Genomic DNA, 19,703 nt, shown 5'->3' on the forward strand with positions numbered 1-19,703 from the left:
GACTCGACAAGGTTGTCCATGTCACTAGCCTTATTTGCATTGGCTATTGAATCATTAGCTCAGACAATAAGACAGAATGATAAGATTAAAGGAAAGAAAATTGGGGAGGATGAATATAAGATTAATTTATTTGCAGATTATGTGCTGGTATATTTGACAGATCCAGAACTGTCTTTGAAATATTTACAAGATTGTTTGTTAAAATTTGGAGAGCTAACTGGATATAAAGTAAATTGGTATAAGAGTGAAATATTGCCAGTTGCGGATGAAAATTATTCAGAATATAAAAGTATTATAAAATTGAAGTGGTCAGATAGAAGTAAATATTTGGGAGTGGTAGTAAACACAGGCTACCAGTCTTTATATAAATTGAATTATGTCCCTTTATTAAAAAGGATTTAAATGGATTTGATTAAATGGAAATATTTGCCATTAACATTAATTGGTCGAGTAAATTGTGTTAAAATGAATATTTTTCCTTGAATTCAATATTTGTTTCAGTCTATACCATCTTTACTTTCAAAGGGTTTTTTTTCAGGACATGAATAGGGCAGTGCAGGCATTTTTATGGAAAGGAAAATTACCCTGAGTAACTTTACATAAACTTACATGGAAATATGTTTTAGGTGGATTGCAGTTACCTCACTTTCAAAATTATTATGATGCAGCTCAGTTGAAATTCATTAGCAGATTGATGGATGTGGACCAACCTTCGAGATGGACAAAGATGGAAATAGCTTGTATATCTGAAGTTGAGATACATCAGTTTATATTGAAATGGAATGTGGACTTATTGTGGGAATGTAATATGCTTGTATTATAACATTTGTTAAGGATACGGGTTAAAAGAAACAGGGTTTTAGGATCAAAGGGTAAATTATCAATTCAAACCCTGTTATATCATCACCAGCTTATTCCTTTTTCAATGTTTAATAATCATTTAAAGAGATGGAATTCTCAGGGCATAAAGATAATTCAGGACTGTTTTGAAGAAGGCCAATTTCTTTCTTTTATTCAATTGAGGGAGAAATTTGATATATCTGTAAATTCTCTGTTTATGTATTATCAACTCAGAGCTTTGATAAAAGATAATTATGGTAAAGAGATGAATTTACCCATGTTGATGAAATTTGAGTCTTTGATTTCTTCTGTACCTAAGAAAGGTTATATTTCAGATATGTGCCAATTATTACACGATAGCATGGATAAACCAGAATTGGAGAAATCTAGGCTGAAATGGGTAAGCGATTTAACCTATATTTTTCCGGAAGATAATTGGGAAGTTATGTATTCTGATAGTGCAACTAAAGTGAAGAATGACGTTATGGGTTGGTTAATTATACTCTTTTTACATCAGTTATATTTGACTCCAGAGAAATTGAAAAAATATGTATTTAGTAATTCGGATTCTTGTTTTAGATGTAGACTATGTACTGGAACATTTTTACATGCTGTTTGGTCTTGTTTTAAAGTACAACCATTTTGGGAAGCAATTAGGTTGGTTTTGGAAAAATTATTTAAGATTAAATTACCGTCAGACCCATCAATTTTTTTGTTGAAATATATGGTTTCTTCGAAAGGACTAGGGTTGGATAAATTTCAAATTGCATTTGTACGTCTAGTGTTGTCTGTAGCACTAAAACGTGTAGCTTGGAAGGATAATGTGGAGGTTAATATAACACGCTGGCATAATGAGTTGAGAAGTTGTATCATTATGGAAAAAATTACATGTAATCTGGACTATAATTATTCATTTTTTTGTTAAATTGTGGTCTTCTTATTTGAAGTATATGAATTTAGAAATACTTTGAAATATTCTTCATAATCACTGTATTATCTTTATATTTGGCTCCCCTTAAGAGGGCTGGCTGAAGGGGTGGGAGTGTGGGCGGGGGTTTTTTCATATCTCCAAATAATTGTTTTTTTTCTGTTATGTTTGATTGTAAGTTGTGTAAATTCTTTTAAATAAAGTTTTTTTTAAAAACTTTGCTCATCATTCAATTCATACCAGAATGTGACACATTTGGATTTGCCCAATTTACTGTCAAAAAGAATCTCAACTCAACATTCAATGCAAACTCTGATCACATACATGGATAGATAATTAGATAACTGATCAACTCTGGTCCAGTGAAAAAAAAAGATTTAATACTATGCACGTTCTAATTTTGCCAGTCATACTCTCAATAGTGACACAACTCTTTATTGTCACGACTTTCACCTTGTTGGCCTCTAGTAGAGGGGGCGGGGTGGTGAGAGAGAGAGAGGAAGAAAGAAATAAAAAAATGTTGTGTGTGTACTTCAAACGCACCTTTGAGATACATTGCACAAAAGTAATATGGAAAAAATTCTGATGCTGCAAATGTGAAATCTCCACAGGATCTAAAGTATCTTTGGAGAGAATAGCAGTTAATATTTTAGATCAAAGACCTTTTAAAAGTCACAATTTTATTCCTATAAAGGAGTGCAAGAAAATGATTCAAAAACAGTACTCCCTGTGAATAAAATGTTTTGAGGAAAATTCATAATCATTTCTCTAAATACTGTGAGTAAATTTACTGAACAGTGATATTGGTTGAAATAATCAAAATATTACATGATCAAGTGGTTCGAACAGAAGCAGAATCGTGGTAAGAATTTTACAATGATCTTTCTTGGCAGAAATGGGAGGTGAAATCAAAACTAAGGACCTCTGAATAAACACACAAACATGTTGGATGGCATCAGGATGAAAAGCTTCTCAGGTAATTGAACAGCTTGACAACTTATCTGGCTCACAATCTCGTTAATGGGAGCTGAGTAATACTCTGATTAGGTCTGCATCTCTGAGGAAGATCAAAACATCTGGGCCCATGAGCGATATAATGGAGAAAAAAATAAGGCCCACGAACCAAATCAATGGCAAAGATTCTGCTCAAGGGAAGAAGTAAGGGGAACAATAAAAAGCTCCATTATAAATGTCATCATGCAACATATCTAGAGTAGGCTAATATAACAATTTTGAATATTAAATATTATTAATTTACCATCAAATATTTCCAGTTCATCAAACTGCCGTTCACTCTGAAAGAATTCAATCTGAAGTGTAACGTTATAGCCTGGATCCACTTTAATAATCCATGAGCACGTTTGGAAATGTCGGTAATTCCCTGGGAAGCCTTGGCTTAAGATGACTCCTGATGACTCCATGAGGATCTCATTCATTGGGCAGTGTGCTGCATCACATAACCAAAATATCAATTAGAACACATAACTTTGATTTGAAAAAAAATATTGGACAAGATGTAATGTAATATTTGTAGATGTATTTGGGAGATAAATTGGTAAAATTAGAGTAGGTTACATACACACATTTTAAAACAGATCTTATTTGAAATACTGAAGAATTCATATTTAGTGACTTTACAGAAACTATGGAGAATGCTATGCACATTTTAATTGAAATGATGTCATGAAATGAATGGACTTGAGACAGGTCATCTGTGTTGAAAATTTTTTACAAGACTTCTGACCTTTTTGCAAAGTGCTCACTCAAAGGAGACTCCTGGGTTCTTGTTTACCTAAAAACAACACATGGGAGTAGAAGACTGTCTCATATTGTTTGCTGGAGAAGGAGGGGTCTTTTGCAAGTGAGAGAAAGAAGGACATGTGCTGGCAGTTTGAAATCTCAGATGGAGAGAGAGAGAGACTGAAAATTCACAGCTGAAACAAGCTGGAGAAGTTGTTTGGAACTGAAGCAGAAACTCCAGAGTGGCGGATGGCTGGAAGTGTTTCTCTTGGAATAAGTGGAACAGAAAGGAACTCTGTGATGACCTGAAAGAAAGAGGTAATCATTTGGAGAACCATGATGAGGCAAGTTTCTATCAGCAAGACATCAAGGTGACTAATGGTGGTACCTCAGTTGTGGAAATCCTGGAACAACAAATCTATCTCTTCAAACCTACAAAGAACTTTCCTGAGCAGTAAATATTTACCTTTCGAGCACCAAAGCCTGGTGAACTTTATACATGTTAAATTCTGTGCACAGTATAAAAATTGCCTGCAATCAGTGAACTTGGAAGAATAAGAAATGAGAATGAACTGTGAACCAAAGAACTTTTCTTAAATTTACACACACATTACATACATGTGCACTTAGAATTAGAAGGGAGTTAAGTTAGGTTAGTTAAGTTAATAGAGATGAGTTAAAGTTCAATTCTGTTTTTATGTTTAAAGATCATTAAAAACAAATTTTGTTTAAGTGACTACTTGTCTTGGTGAATGTTTATTACTGCTGGTTTTTAGGGTCCTTTGGGCTCGTAACAAAGATACATCCTCAAAAGTCTTTTCTCATGTACAAGGAACAAAAGGTCCTAAAATCACAAAATTAACTCATAGATGATTTCACAGAAGGAGCCATGTCAGTTATTTTGCTTTGGGGCAGACAGATACATTTTGCTGCAGTCTAACTCCAAATTGTCAGAATATGAATCAAGGCTGAGAGCTAAAATGTCAGCAGACAGGTGATAATATCCAATTCAGAGAACCTCTCGAGATAAGCTCCAAATTTCACTTCCTCTATCTTCTTACAATTGTTAAGGTGAGTCATTATTACACTTAAGCACAATGCTTTGATATGATTTTGTATTTTGCTCATGTAAAAAATAAAAATCAATGTCGCAATGCATTCTCAGTCACTACCCTGAATAAGCAATATGATCACTGGAGCATATCATATGTGGCTTTTGAAATTCCCTTTCAATGAAGAGTGTCAACCTGTAAGTGTGAATAACTACAAGTTTTTTTTTGTTCAAAGCAATTTGGTTATTCATTCAGGGAGTCTGGGCTAGTTACCTTGTTCAAAGCAATTTGGTTATTCATTCAGGGAGTCTGGGCTAGTTACCGCAATAAGCATTCATGGGACATCTCTAATCTCCCTTGAGAAATTTGCAAAGAACCATTTTGAAATCATCTGATAAAACTAATTGACTTTCTGATTCATTTCCAGAGGCAACTGCATTGATATAGATCTGAAGTTATACACAGGTAAAATCAGATCAAGGCATCAGATTTCCCTCCATTAAATATATCAGTGAAATAAATATGTTTTTATTGCAATTATTCAAGATTTCACAAACACCAAGCTTTAATACTAATACTGATTCATGCTAGCTTTTGCTATTCTAGTCTTTTTTTAATTTCGTTAAGATAAGATTCCACAATGGAAGTAATAGGAATGTTTTCAGATCATTAGCCCACAGTGTTCACTGCTTAGATATTTGCTGGGAACAGAACTACTCTTTCACATCACCCTGGACTCATTCTCGTCTCACTGCTACCTTCAGGGGAAGGTATCGAAGCCGAAAATATATAGCACTTCTAGTTTCAAGAAAAACATCTTTCAAAAAGCTTTGTGCTCTTGAACCTCCCTATACCAACCTGATTACAACACCACCAAAAATCCGTCTGACCCATTGAAAGAATATTTTGCTTTGCACCTCTGCAACCGTGAATACTTATCCATTTATCCTTATACTGTATATTTATTATCTTTTATTTCTCCAAGGTACATGGTGTTGATTAATTTAAACTTATTGTTTGTATCCTTTATGTTCCTATGTAGTTGCAGCAAGCAAGAATTTCATTGGATCTGAACATCATACTCACACATATGAAATTAACGGTAGCTCCTATCACCACTGCAATCCCACATTGTAAGAATCCAGAAAAGATACTTCACCACATTTTATTTTTGCTATTTTTATGTTGGTTCATTTTTCACATCTGTCAGTGCAGTGGTGCAGAGATCGCATCTAATTTCTAGGCCTGATATTATTCCGTCAATCAGCTGAAGTTCTTTCCACAGCACATATCAAACCACATTACTGTCATCTCCTGTATACTTTGATCTTCTGTAATGCTTTGATCCGAGGCAGCCACAAATACACCACAGTCAGCAGTGGCTCCAGAAAATGCAGACTGCAGCACAGATATAGTTGAACACAACTGAACCACAGCAATGATAATTGTTACTGGACATATATATGGACTGGGTATTCCATGAAATGGTGAACCCGGATCACTTATTTATAGAGAGACACTTTGAACATTTCATAAATAACTGTTCAACTCTCCTCCCCTTCCCCAAAATAAGTCACTGAGCACTTCTGCATCATTTGAAGTTGCCCCAGGGAATAGTTGGGTCTTTCACAAGTCATATTTTAATCTTAATTTATTTTTTTTATTGAGAGATAGTACAGAAACAGGCACTTCAGGTCCGTGAGCCCAAATACACTCAGATGACCAATTTACCTACTAATCCCATATGTCTGCCACATGGGAGAAAACCGGTGCACCCAGAGGAAATCCATGCAGACACTGGAGAACACACAAACTCATTGCAGATAGTGGCAAATCATGGGTCTGACACACACATCATTGAGTTCACCCATTCTATGGGCTCCTCCACTTTCTTTATGATGCCTAGTGACACCATTTGGTCAAGTTCCTGCTTGAACTTGTCTTTTAGTGTGTTGAAACCTGCCTTGGGGCATAAACTCCTGGGTGTGCATCCTCCTTTAAATGTATCATTTAGGTGAGTGGTCGAACAATTCCCTTGAAGATGTCTAGAAATTGATCCAGTATTTCCTCTATGCCAGTGTTTACCAGATCCCAGGGGTTTCCACAGAAGAAGTGGGGTGTAATAACTAACTAGCAATAACAACTTTTCTTTAAACTACTTTTTACCTGTGTCTTTAAATCTTTGTGTTTTTGCAATGGCAGCAAACAGATGCCTTGACCGAAACAAAACAAAATGGCGTCTTAAGGCTTGATATCAGCAGTGTATATTTCAGGCTTCAAGATGTCATTTTCAACAAATGAGACTCGCATTTCTTTTGGTGCAAGGCTGGCCACATTTTTAAACAAAGATATTCCACGTGTGCAATACAGCAGGAATGTCTTTTGCTGACTCTCTGTAGTTTTTGAGTTCCTCCTCCCTTCCTCTCACTCACTCCCTGCCCCTCCCTCTTGCTCACTCTCTTGCACCACTCCCCACTCACTCACTCCTTAACCCTCTCACTCACTTCCTCCTTCCCCCCCTTCCCACTTGCTGAGCTTGGTGTGGGAACTGGTGATAGAGTCGGGATCAGGAACTGTGTTGATTGAGGTGTTGGTGTCTACGGTATGTTTGCAGCTGGGGTCACCGCGGAGGCGACAGTTGCTCCAGCAACTGGTCGGCTGGGATGGGGTTTAGCGATGAAGGTGTTGGAAGCTCAAGTCTGCAGGTAGCAGGGGTCGGGATGCAAAATCACATTGGAGACATCAGGAGCGCTCCATCTGTGGGCAGACGGGGCACAGGTGGATACCTGCATCTGAGGCATTGGGAGATCTGGGCTGCAGGCAGCTGGGGATGGGTTGGAAACCCAGTTCTGGAAGGCTGGTGATGGTGGGCATTTGGGGATTGGGAGGTCGGTGATATTTGTGTTTGCAATTTGATTAATATTCAGTTGAAACAAAATAATCAAATTCTTAAGAAATAGGATTTTTGAATGCACTGCCTCAGATTGCTTACCTTTTAAGAAAAATAATTTAATTTAAATTAAATTCAACCACACTTGAACTGGAAGTTGACACTATTCAACTTCCAGCCAACTTCTGGTTTGTAACTATGGGGTTCTGCGATTTCCAAGTACTCCCCAAAAAGGTTTCATGTGCTAAAAAAGTTTCAGAAGCCCTGCTCCATGCTGTTCTGTGCATTGGTGCCATTAATGCTGTACACCCCCTTGACTAGGCCTAAGTTTTCACATGCTTTGTCACCAAGCCGTGAGCCATGTCCATATGGGACTACTGCAAGCATGAGGTGGTTCTCTTTATCTTTAACTTTCACCTTGAGTCTACATGTGCCTTTCATGTCAATTGTAGGCATTGAGCTGAACAGAATTTGGATGGATGTATGGCTTTACCTTCATTGCTCTGATGTCGCGGTCACAGATCAAATTGACCTTTGCCCCTTGTCCAGCTTGAAAGGAATATCTGATCAATTTGCGTGCAATGACACATTCCACTTGTCCTGCTCAACTCTGTTCACACTTGGCTATTCACTGAGGGCAGTTTCCTCTATAGTGTGAACAGTTTAACTTCTGTTTTGTTTCCCTTTGCATAGTTACACTTCTTTGCACTTGTTACAGACTTTTCCATAGGCTGGGCATTGTTTTGTTGCATGTTGAGTGCCACAGCATTTACAATTGAATGTCTCTCTGTCCTTTGTTTTTTTCTAATATCTCATTCTGTTTATGTATGCGTCCAGATACTGTGGCTACAGCTATGTGTTCTTTTTCACTGTCCCTTGGACTCGCACCAAATTTTTTCACTGCTGCAGAGATAATTCACTGGTGTGGGATATCTTCAGAGCTCCTGCTAAGGTAAGCTCCGTCTTTTGTAGCAACCTCTCTCTCACGTTCTCGTCAATAATTCTGAACACAATTTGATCGTGGATCATTGAATCTTGCAGCAATCTAAAATTACACGTTCTTGCTTTCAATTTCAAGTCCATTAAAAAATAAGCCTGCAACTGTGTGTGTGATTGAGACACATATCTTTCAAATGTTTCATTTTTCTTTGGTGAACAGTGTCCATCAAACATCTTGATAACCTTGTTGATCTTTCCCTGGTCAGCTGCCTCGGCAAAAGCAAACACCTTGAGAACATCTAGTGCTTGAGATCCTGCCATGGCATGTAGCAGTGCAATCTTCTGTGTGTCCAGTTTGGTATCAAATCCAATGGCTTGCAGATACAGCCTGAATCATTGTTTGAACAACTGCCACTCATGGCCAACATTACAAGTTCAATTCTTTGCCAAGGCACCCACAACGCCTCCCTCACCACAGTCCGGGGACCAAAACAGGACTTTCAAGCGAAGCAACACTTCACTTGTGCATTTATTGCATCCGGTGCTCCCTTTTTGGCCTTCTCTACATCAGAGATGGGGCTCAGATTGTGAGATCGCTTTGCTGAGCACCGTCGCACCAGCACCAGAGGCCTCTCAGTGGCAAACAATTTCAGTTCTGTGTCACTCTCCCACACTCACATGTCTGTCCATGGCCTTGTGTATTATCCCACCAAGACCACCTGCAAATTGGAGGAACAACACCCGATTTTCCATCTGGCATTCTCCAGCCAGATGGCATTAACAGCGACTTTTCCGGTTTCTGCTAATCTGCTTCCCCCTTCCCAATTCTCCTCCCTCCCATCCTTCTCTCTTCACCTAGCCATCTTTGATTGCTGCGGTCCCATCCCTGCTTTCTCTTCCTATCACCTGCCTTTGCGACTACTCCTCCCTCCAACTCTCCTCCATCATGTTTGTACTTCGACCACAAGTGTTTTACTGCAGGACAGGTATATTCCAAAAAGAAGAAATATTTGAATGGAAAAAATGAGGCAACTGTGGCTGACAAGAGACATCAAAGCCAAAGTGAAAAAGAAAGAAAGAAAGGGCATAGAAGGAAATAAAGATTAGTGGGTAGGTAGAGGATTGGGAAGCTTTTAAAAGATCATAAGGAAGGAGAAGATGACCTTTGAAAGGAAGCTAGCAAATAATATCAAAAGGGATATTAAAAGCATTTTTACAAGTAAAAAAGAGGCAAGGCCGACAGAAAATGATTGTAATGGGAGGCAAAGAGGAACTAGAAAGAGGTGCAGGTCCTGCAAGACTCATATCACCAGGTTCAGGCACAGCATCAGACTCCTCAACGACAAACTCAAACAGAGGCTTGTTTGAGGATTCTTACTTTTGCATTTTATTTTCTTTTTGTTCTCCCTGTATTGCGCATTTGTTTACATTTATTATCTGTTTGCAGTTCTTTTATTTGTTTACGCTGTGTACAGTTGATTTTTGAGTGTCAGGTCACTCGTCTTGAGTGTTACTGGTACCATGTAACCCAGTACTACCCGCTGCGTGGCTAGGTGGTCAGCGACTAAACGAGCTCTCCCACCAGGCTGGTGCAGAGGGTGGCTAGACCCTGTGCAGGATGAAAAACGAGACCTGTCAAAGGACAGATGAACCCTTTCATAGGGTCAACACCTATCTAGCAAACATTTGCCGAGAAGAACGTGAAGAGCATTCCTTGCATCGAAGCTTTGTCTGGCCATTCACTGCAACAGAACTTTCCCCAGCTGTCTTGGACCTCATCATGCCACTGGATCCAGGAGGTGATGTCAAGAGGGTAGGTCTGGATCCATGCAACCCCTACTCACCTAAATCCATTCACATACATGCTGTTCCTTTCTGAGGAGTGGGGTATCCCAATAACATGACTGAAAGGAACCATCATCATCCAATGGGATGGATGGCCAGAAGAAAAAAGACAGTTCTTTTATTTGTTTACATTGTGTACAGTTTATTTTTGCTCTACTAATTAGTGGTAATTCTGCTTTGCCCACTTGAACGAGGTCAAATGTGTGTTCAACGCGACAGAGCTACCCATTCTGGGCTGCATGGTCCACAAGGGCAAAATCCACCCCAACCGGAAAGAATGGCCCCCCTTAAGAAGTTACCACCCTCAGTCTCAGCAAATGCCCTTAAAAGATGTATGGGATTCTTTTCCTACTACTGCAAATGGGTTCGGGAGTACGCCACGAAAGCACGCCTTCTTGAAGGCTTTCGAGAGAATTAAAGCTGATATTGCCAAAGCTGAACTCTTATCCATTGACGAGGATATGCCATTCCAAATGGAAACTGATGCCTCAAGATAGTGCCTTGGCAGGAACCCTTAATCAAAATGGCAGACCTCTGGTACTCAAAGCTCTGGAGGTCAGTCTCATCAAGGCAACCCGACCCTTTGAGAGGATTAGCTTTGATTTTAAAGGACCATTATCTACCAACAACAAAAATGTATATTTCCTGACTGTAATTGACGAATATTCCAGATTTCCTTTTGCAATAGCCTGCCCTGACTTCTCGTCGGTGTCTGACATTAAGTAACTTGACAGAATTTTCAGCATTTTTGGTTTTCCCAATTACATTCATACCAATAGGGGCTCAGCATTCATGAGCGCTGAACTGCGGCGAGCCCTGCTACGGAAGGGGATTGCTACCAGTCATACAACCTGCAGGGCAAAGGGCAGGTGAAAAGGGCTAATGCTACAGTCTGGAAGACTGTTAAACTTGCTTTAAAAACACATGGTTACCCTGTTACCCAGTGGCTGGAGGTGCTGCCTGAGGCGCTACATTCTATTCGGTCATTATTGTGTACTGCAACAAATCAAACACCTCATGAACGTATGTTTGCCTTTGCTAGGAAATCAGGAACTGTAATGGACTGGCCAGCCTGTTTATCTGAGCCTGGAACCGTGCTGCTGAAGAGCCATTCTCGGACGTGTAAAACAGTCCCCCTAGTCCAACCAGTTCAGCTACTGCATACCAACCCCAACAACGGTCATGTTAAATTCCCAGACGGGAGTGGGATATCTTCAAAAGAGATCTGGCCTCGCCTGGTTTGCCCTTTCCTCACACTCCTACTCAGAGTGAGCCTGTGACCCCTACTAAGCTTTCAGATAGCCATGCTGAGGCTCCACTGCCTCATGCTGGCGATTCTGGAGCAGGTCCAGAAGTCAGTCCTTCCCACACAACAGACTCAGGAACTGTACCAGTTCCCAAGGTTGCAAAGAAGCAACCTTTTTTTTGAGAAAAATCACCAGAATTCGTAAACAAACTGATAGGCTGACATATTCATAAAACATCTCATTATATTTTGATTGCTTGCTAGATACTGGCGTATTTTGGCTGTTAGAGTATTCTCAATGCCAAACATGGTATCCATGCATCGCTTGCTTCAGTTTTTCCCAGCAGCTGTCCTTTTGGTTTTAACCCTTCTTCTGCTGGGGGGAGACTGTGGTGAATGTCTGCCAAGCTGCCTGTCTCCCCTCTGGCGAGCCTTGCTGTACTAACATTGGCTGTGCATTATCACTGCTGTTAAGGACACTCCCTTTGTGTATAACTGTGTAAGCACCTATTGTCTTGCATTATTGTACCATGAGTTTCTGCTAATAAAAGCCCTGATTATTGTTTGACCACATCATCTTTGTCTACTTCATCAACTGGCACTTCAAAAGGGATCTCAGGGTTGTGTCATGTCATGCATTTTCTCTGACAATAAATCTGAAATCTGAGTCTGAACTGAAAGGGTTTTTCATCTGTATTCACTGTCTTCAAGGGTGTCAAGGAAGAGAGGGGAGTGCCATCTCAATCACCAGAGAGAAGGTACATGGAAAGATGAAAGGTTTAAGGGTCTCCCAGACCACATGGAACGCACCTTCAGGTTCTCAAAGAAATAGCTATAGAGATTATGGAGGCATTACTAATGATCTTCAAAGATTTAATAGATTCTGGAATGCTTCCTTAGGACTAGAAAATTGTAAAGCTCACTCCACTACATAAAAAAAAGGAGGGAGGCAGCAAAAATTATAGAGAAATTAGCCTAAAAATCCATGGTTAGGAAGCTGTTGGAGTTGATTACCAAGGACGATGTTACAGAGTAGCTAGAGGGTGCATGACTAGACAAGATAAGCCCAAAGTCAATGTGATTTTTCTTCAGGGAATATCTTGCCTGACAAACCTATTCAAATTTTTTGAGGAAACCTCAAGTTGGCTCAACAAAGGACATGAATGGATGTTGTATATTTGGACTTTCAAAAGGCCTTTGACAAGAGGCTGCTTAACTAGATAAGAGCCGAAGATACTGGCATGGGTAGAGCACCGGTTGATTGGCAGGAAACAGAAGGTTGGAATATTCTGGTTGGCTACAAGTTACTAGTGGTGTTCCTCAGGGGTCGGTTTGGGGCCACTTTTTTATGTTGTACGTTCATGATTTGGATTTTCTAATGGAATCTATGAGTCTTTTTTTGAACTGGATAATTCAAAGTTATTTCACAATGATCATCTAAAAGATTGAAGATAGCTGATTAGGTTTCAGATGTTAAAGAACATAAAACTTTAAATATGCATAAAACCTTAACTATGTGTTTGAAAGGATAATAAAGGTTGGAAGATTCATTCTAGTGGACTTTTTAAACTCAGAAAAAAGCATAATCTTTGTCCTCATGTATTTCAAGACATTCAGCAAGAGGGGGCAATGTTGTGCAATACAGTAGGTAATTCTGTCTTCGAGCTGGATCTTTGCAGTCCCTTCAATGTCTACTTGAGCTCATCTGCCTAGAATTTATATTTAGTCAATATTACTAAACACAGTTGTCTAGATATTGGATTGTGGCCACTTAGTGTGCGAAAAGGTGCTGCGTTGAGCCCTAGCATTTAACTTGCTAAATAATCTCAATGGATGAAATTTACTTTAAAAAAAAAATCATTCAGATAGTTTGCACCCATTTTCCTTCATTGAAAATTTGCCTGCATATTTCCCAGTGGGTGCAGTGACTAGAGTTTCAGTCACTGCTTTAGATCTACACTGACGACTGGGAAGGAACTAATGCTTCAGGTCCTCTTTCTTTCCTTGACAGCTATCAAGATGACAAGGAAAACTGAAGAGGAGGGTTGTTGAAAGGGGAATAAAGAAATAGGAGATGGAGGGCGTAGAGGTACAATATACTCCCGGCTGGTTTGTGATAATGTGTATAGATCTGTCCTCATTCCTTGACAGGTCCCATACTAATGTGAGACAGGCTCATAATTTGGGCAGACATCACAGCATTGAAGTGTAAAGATTCCACAGTGGAAAACTTCTGTCAGTACTTTAACACATTCAAAGCATTTGGGATGATAAAGAGTGCCTCCAGCTTGTACATCGGGAGTAGATAAAAGCCCCGCATAAACATTGGAAGGATTGCTCCACTCTGCAAATGACCAATCCATCAACCACATTAGCCACTTTCCACTCCATATGTGGAAGCGTCTGTAGTTTGCATACTGGCACCTCAGAAGATGCTAAGCAGCTGCCTGAGGAAAATAAAATGTGTCCAAATTTGAGCCAAGTATACAGTAGCATCACTATAGTACATCTGGCTGGTCAAAGCTCTGCTACCCAGAGGCAAAAATCTCAGCAGTCATCTTCTTTTGTTCATTCCATTAACTGAGAAATTATCTACAATAGGTAGAAGAGAAACACAAAGGTCTGCCGACGTTGTGATTATAGTAAAAACCCAAAAAATGGTGGAGGAAAATGATTGGGCAATTGAGTTCAACAGTTGAAGACATAGGAGAAGTTGAAGGCCAATCGAGGGTAGGTGACCCAAACATTATTATTATAAAAGTGAGGAACTGTGTAGCAGAGTAGTTATCATTGGAGTGGGTTGAATCAGAGTGGAAAGGCTTTGGTTCAAGAGGCCAAGGTGGTGGTGCAGGAGTGGAAGTAAGAAAGAACCATCCTATTCGAGGAACAAAAAGGATTCAGCAGGTTGGCACAGGTAAGGGCAGGTTTTAGATATCAATTTTTTTCTTCTAGTCATAAATAGTGAGAATGGCAGCCAAGACAGGAAAATGCTCCCCTTTAGAATGTGGGTTGTCAGACTTTATCTATGAGGTGCATCCAGCTGCAGCTCCTGACAAGCCGGGTTAAGGAACTGGAGCTGGAGTTGGATGAACTCTGGATCATTCGGGAGGCAGAGGGCAGGTGACCCAAACATTATTATAAAAGTGAGGGACTGTATATCAGAGACAGGAGTTACAGGGACACTATCACACATTGGAGGCAGGAGAAGGGTAGATGGGTGACAGTCAGGAGAAGGAAAGGGAACAGGCAGACTGTGCAGGGCACCCTTGTGGCTGTTCCCCTCAATAACAAGTGTACCATTTTAGATACTGTTTGGGGTGATGACCTACCAAGCACAAGCCATGGTGATCAGGTCTCTGGAACGGAGTCTGGTCCTGTGGCTAAGAATGGAAGGGAGAAGAGGTGAGCTGTAGTGATAAGGGATTCCATAGTTAGGGGGACAGATAAGAGATTCTGTGGAAGAGATCGAGTATTTCAGATGGTATGTTGCCTCCCTTCTGCCAGGATATGAGATATCTCAGATCAATTTAATGATCAACTCAGGATGAGATTGAAGTATGTCAAATGTGTTCAGGAATTTTTTTTTTCCTAAATCAATATTCAGAGGTACCAACTAGAGAGAGCATAATACTGGATCTCCTATAAGGGAACAAGACAGGACAGACGACAAAGGTTTGTGTAGGGGAACATTCTGGGTTCAGTGATCATATTGCCATTAGATTACAGTTAATTCTGCAGAATGATATGTCTGGACCTTGAGTTGAGATTCTAAGTTGGAGAAAGGCCAATTTCGAGGAAATGAGAAAGGATCTAGAATGTGTGGATTGGGGTAAGTTGTTTTCAGGCAAGGATGTGTGAGGTAAGTGGAGGAACTTGAAAGGAGAAACTTTGAGAGTAGAGTTTGTATGTTTCTGTCAGGATTAAAGGCAAGGTTAGCAGGCAGAGGGAACCTTGGTTTTTGAGGAATATTGGAGATCTGGCTCAGAGGAAGATAGAGGTGTCATGCAGGTATAGATAACATGGAAAAAATGAGGTACTTGAGGAGTTTAAAAAAAATCTCAATTAAAAAAATTAGGAGGGCTTGAAGGTGACACGAGGTTGCTCAGGCAAACAATGTGAAGGAAAATGCTATATATACACACACATATACATAAAAGAGAGAGAGAAAGAGCTAAAGGATATGACAAAATTGGTTCCCTTGAAGATCCAAGTGATCAGATGCATATGTAGCCAAAAGAGGAGTGGAGACCTTAAATGAATTTTTTTTTCAATCAGTATTTCACTCAGGAAATGGGCACAGTTGTGGGAAGCAAGGAAAGCAACTAGTGAAAACATGGAACCTACACAAATTAAAGAGGAGGAAATGCTTGCTGTCTTAAAGCAAATAAAGGTGGATAAATCCCCAGGGCCTGACGAGATATTCCCTTGCACCTTGAGGGATGTTAGTGTCGAAACTGTAGGAGGTCTGTTAGAAATATTTAAAATGTCCTTAGCCATGGATGTGATTCCAGAGGATTGGAGGGTAGCTTGTGTTTTTCCATTGTTTAAAAAAAAACTCCAAAAGTACTCTGGAAATTATAGGCTGGTGAGCCAGACATCAGTAGTATGTACATTATTGGAAGGTGTTCTAAGAGATCGGCTATACAATTATTTGGATAGCCAGAAACTGATTAAGTATAGTCAACGTGGCTCTGTGCGTGATAAGTCATGAGTTTTTTTAAGAGGTTACCAGGAAAGACAATAGACAACAGACTCGCCAAGGCAAATAGCGCCTTTGGAAGACTACACAAAAGAGTCTGGAAAAACAACCAACTGAAAAACCTCACAAAGATAAGCGTATACAGAGCCGTTGTCATACCCACACTCCTGTTCGGCTCCGAATCATGGGTCCTCTACCGGCACCACCTACGGCTCCTAGAACGCTTCCACCAGCGTTGTCTCCGCTCCATCCTCAACATCCATTGGAGCGCTCACACCCCTAACGTCGAGGTACTCGAGATGGCAGAGGTCGACAGCATCGAGTCCACGCTGCTGAAGATCCAGCTGCGCTGGATGGGTCACGTCTCCAGAATGGAGGACCATCGCCTTCCCAAGATCGTATTATATGGCGAGCTCTCCACTGGCCACCGTGACAGAGGTGCACCAAAGAAAAGGTACAAGGACTGCCTAAAGAAATCTCTTGGTGCCTGCCACATTGACCACCGCCAGTGGGCTGATAACGCCTCAAACCGTGCATCTTGGCACCTCACAGTTTGGCGGGCAGCAGCCTCCTTTGAAGAAGACCGCAGAGCCCACCTCACTGACAAAAGGCAAAGGAGGAAAAACCCAACACCCAACCCCAACCAACCAATTTTCCCTTGCAACCGCTGCAATCGTGTCTGCCTGTCCCGCATCGGACTGGTCAGCCACAAACGAGCCTGCAGCTGACGTGGACTTTTTACCCCCTCCATAAATCTTCGTCCGCGAAGCCAAGCCAAAGTAAAGTAAACCAGGAAAGTTGACGAAGGGAAGGCTGTGGATGTTGTCTACATGGACTTTAGTAAGGCCTTTGACAAGATCCCACATGGGAAGTTAGTCATGAAGGTTCAGATGCAAGGAATTCATAGTGAAGTAGTGAACTGGATTCAATTACTGAATGGGAAAAACCAGAGAGAAGTGGTGAATGGTTGCTTCTCAGACTGGAGGCCTGAGACTAGTGGTGTGCCTCAGGGATTGGTACTGGGACTATTGTTGTTTACCATCTATATCAATGATCTGGATGATAAAGTGATAAATTGGATCAGCAAATTTGCAGATAATGCCAAGATTGGAGGCATTGTGAAAGTTTTCAAAACATGCAGAGGGATCTGGACCAGCTGGAAAAGTTGGCTGATAAATGGCAGATGGAATTTAATGCAGACATGTGGGAGGTGTTGAATTTTGGAAGGAATAACCAAGAAAGGACATGCATGGTAAATGGTAGGGCACTGATGAGTGCAGTAGAACAAGGGAATCTGGGAATAAAGATATAGAATTCTCTAAACGTTGCATCACAGGTGGATAGGGTTGTAAAAAGAGTGTTTGGCATATTGCCCTTCATAAATCAAGAAATTGAATATAGGATTGGGATGTTATGATAAAGTTTTATAAAGACATTGGTGGAGGAGGCAATAATTGGACGGCTAGGAGGACAGGAGAAAGAGAGAGAGAGAGAGAGAGAGAGAGAGAGAGAGAGAGAGAGAGAGAGAGAGAGAGAGAGAGAGAGAGAGAGAGAGAGAGAGAGAACACGAATGAACGAACCAACTAATGGAAACCAGAAGTCAATGTTAATGCCATCTGGTTGAAGGGTGTCCAGACAGAAAGAAGCAGGTGGTCTCATTCTGGCACTACATGTGACCATGGACATAGATGTTGGCGTGGGAATGGGGCAGGGAATTAAAATGGTTCACCATTGGGAGATTCCTGCTATTAAAGTGGCCATTAATCAGATGTTTTTGACACAGTTTATAAAATAGCAGCAAACAAAATAACTTGGTAATGAAACCAAAAATAAACATGAAACATTGAAAATGGAGCATCATGACATTTTCAAGCAGCCTTCTTAAATAAAGAGTAAAACTTGCATCATCTAGAATCACACCTACAATAGACAATCACAACTGGAAACTCTGAGTGCCCTGTTCACTTCAGAAAACTTGATGTCAAACTAATGGTGATAACATAAAAATAACTGGTGACACCAGCACCAGTGCTGTTAGATACAGACCAGTTTTCCTCCTCATGCAGTTTCACTTCTATTATTTAGTAGCCTATGTACACTCTCATACCAGTTCACCAAAGATCTATCTGCACAGCTGACTCAACACATTTTTGCACAACAAATAACTGGTTATTTATTATTTTTTTCTTCCTTTAAAACTATCTTTATTATTTAGTGTTGTAAGCCATCATATGTTATGCACCTGGGGAAACAGCAGCACACAAGACTTGCATCACATCCGTACATTGTACTGATGTACAGGACAAAAAAAAACTTCATTCATTCACAGTCAAACGAGTTATGGACTCACACAGTCCATCTGTAATTACCAGAGAGGTTATATCATGTTCTATGGCGAGCTCTCCACTGGCCACCGTGACAGAGGTGCACCAAAGAAAAGGTACAAGGACTGCCTAAAGAAATCTCTTGGTACCTGCCACATTGACCACCGCCAGTGGGCTGATAATGCCTCAAACCGTGCATCTTGGCGCCTCACAGTTTGGCGGGCAGCAACCTCCTTTGAAGAAGACCGCAGAGCCCACCTCACTGACAAAAGGCAAAGGAGGAAAAACCCAACACCCAACCCCAACCAACCAATTTTCCCCTGCAACCGCTGCAATCGTGTCTGCCTGTCCCGCATCGGACTTGTCAGCCACAAACGAGCCTGCATCTGACGTGGACTTTTTACCCCCTCCATAAATCTTCGTCCGCGAAGCCAAGCCAAAGAGAAGAATATATACAGATCCAGACACACTCCCTTATTACATTGGGCTTGAATTTCTGATGTCCTGTCATAATTGTTAGCTTTTCTTTTGGAAAGCTCAGTGCAGCTCCATAGGTGTCCACTTGAGCCCATTTGCCCATGTTCCTACCAGCTCCTTTTTGACCTAGTGAGGCGAAGCGAATGACACTGACCTCCCCACAGGGCACTGTATTTCTGTGGAGCCTTCTGTTTGTTGCATTGTCAGATGAACCCCCCCACCCCCTCCAAAGACATTAGTCCAAGCAGAATCAATCTGAATCAGCCCATATGGTCTGCGGGGATGGCCAGGCGAAACGACCAGTCAATAATACCACTGATCAGACCCCACACTGTTAGTGAGAGACAGTTATCAGAATCCCCAATGCAGTAGTGAGGTTTGGTACTAACCCCGAGAAATCCTGGCGAAGAATGATAAGACAAACCGATGGGGTGGGATCTATGGTTTAAATCCTGCAATGAGACTTCAATGGGGAGATTCAATGGGGAGCACTTTCATGTCAACTGAATGGAGGTCTTCCACAGTCCTCCAAACCATCATTCTCTATGCTCTTAACCTTCTCACCCCAGCATTCCTGACCACAAATGCCCCCCCACCTATATTACTCCTCCAAGTCATCATGTCTGGACCTTGCTGCCCCAAAACCTCCAGTTGCCTCAACCCCAAGCCTTCCTCTTCCCACTTTCTTGACTTTGTTGTACCAGTCCCTTCAACCCACTTCTT

The 19,703-nt window shown here is 40.8% G+C and overlaps 1 protein-coding gene across 1 annotated transcript in view; it reads right to left on the minus strand.

Moving 5' to 3' along the window:
* Positions 1-19,703, minus strand: part of csmd2 (CUB and Sushi multiple domains 2) — a 539,567-nt gene that overhangs the window by 135,505 nt on the left and 384,359 nt on the right. The window contains exon 40 of the mRNA XM_069896324.1: positions 3,027-3,215. Coding sequence (XP_069752425.1) covers positions 3,027-3,215 — 189 coding nt within the window. The remainder of the gene's footprint in view (positions 1-3,026; positions 3,216-19,703) is intronic.

This window comes from Narcine bancroftii, chromosome 8 (genome assembly GCF_036971445.1).
Source record: "Narcine bancroftii isolate sNarBan1 chromosome 8, sNarBan1.hap1, whole genome shotgun sequence".
Lineage (NCBI taxonomy): Eukaryota > Metazoa > Chordata > Chondrichthyes > Torpediniformes > Narcinidae > Narcine > Narcine bancroftii.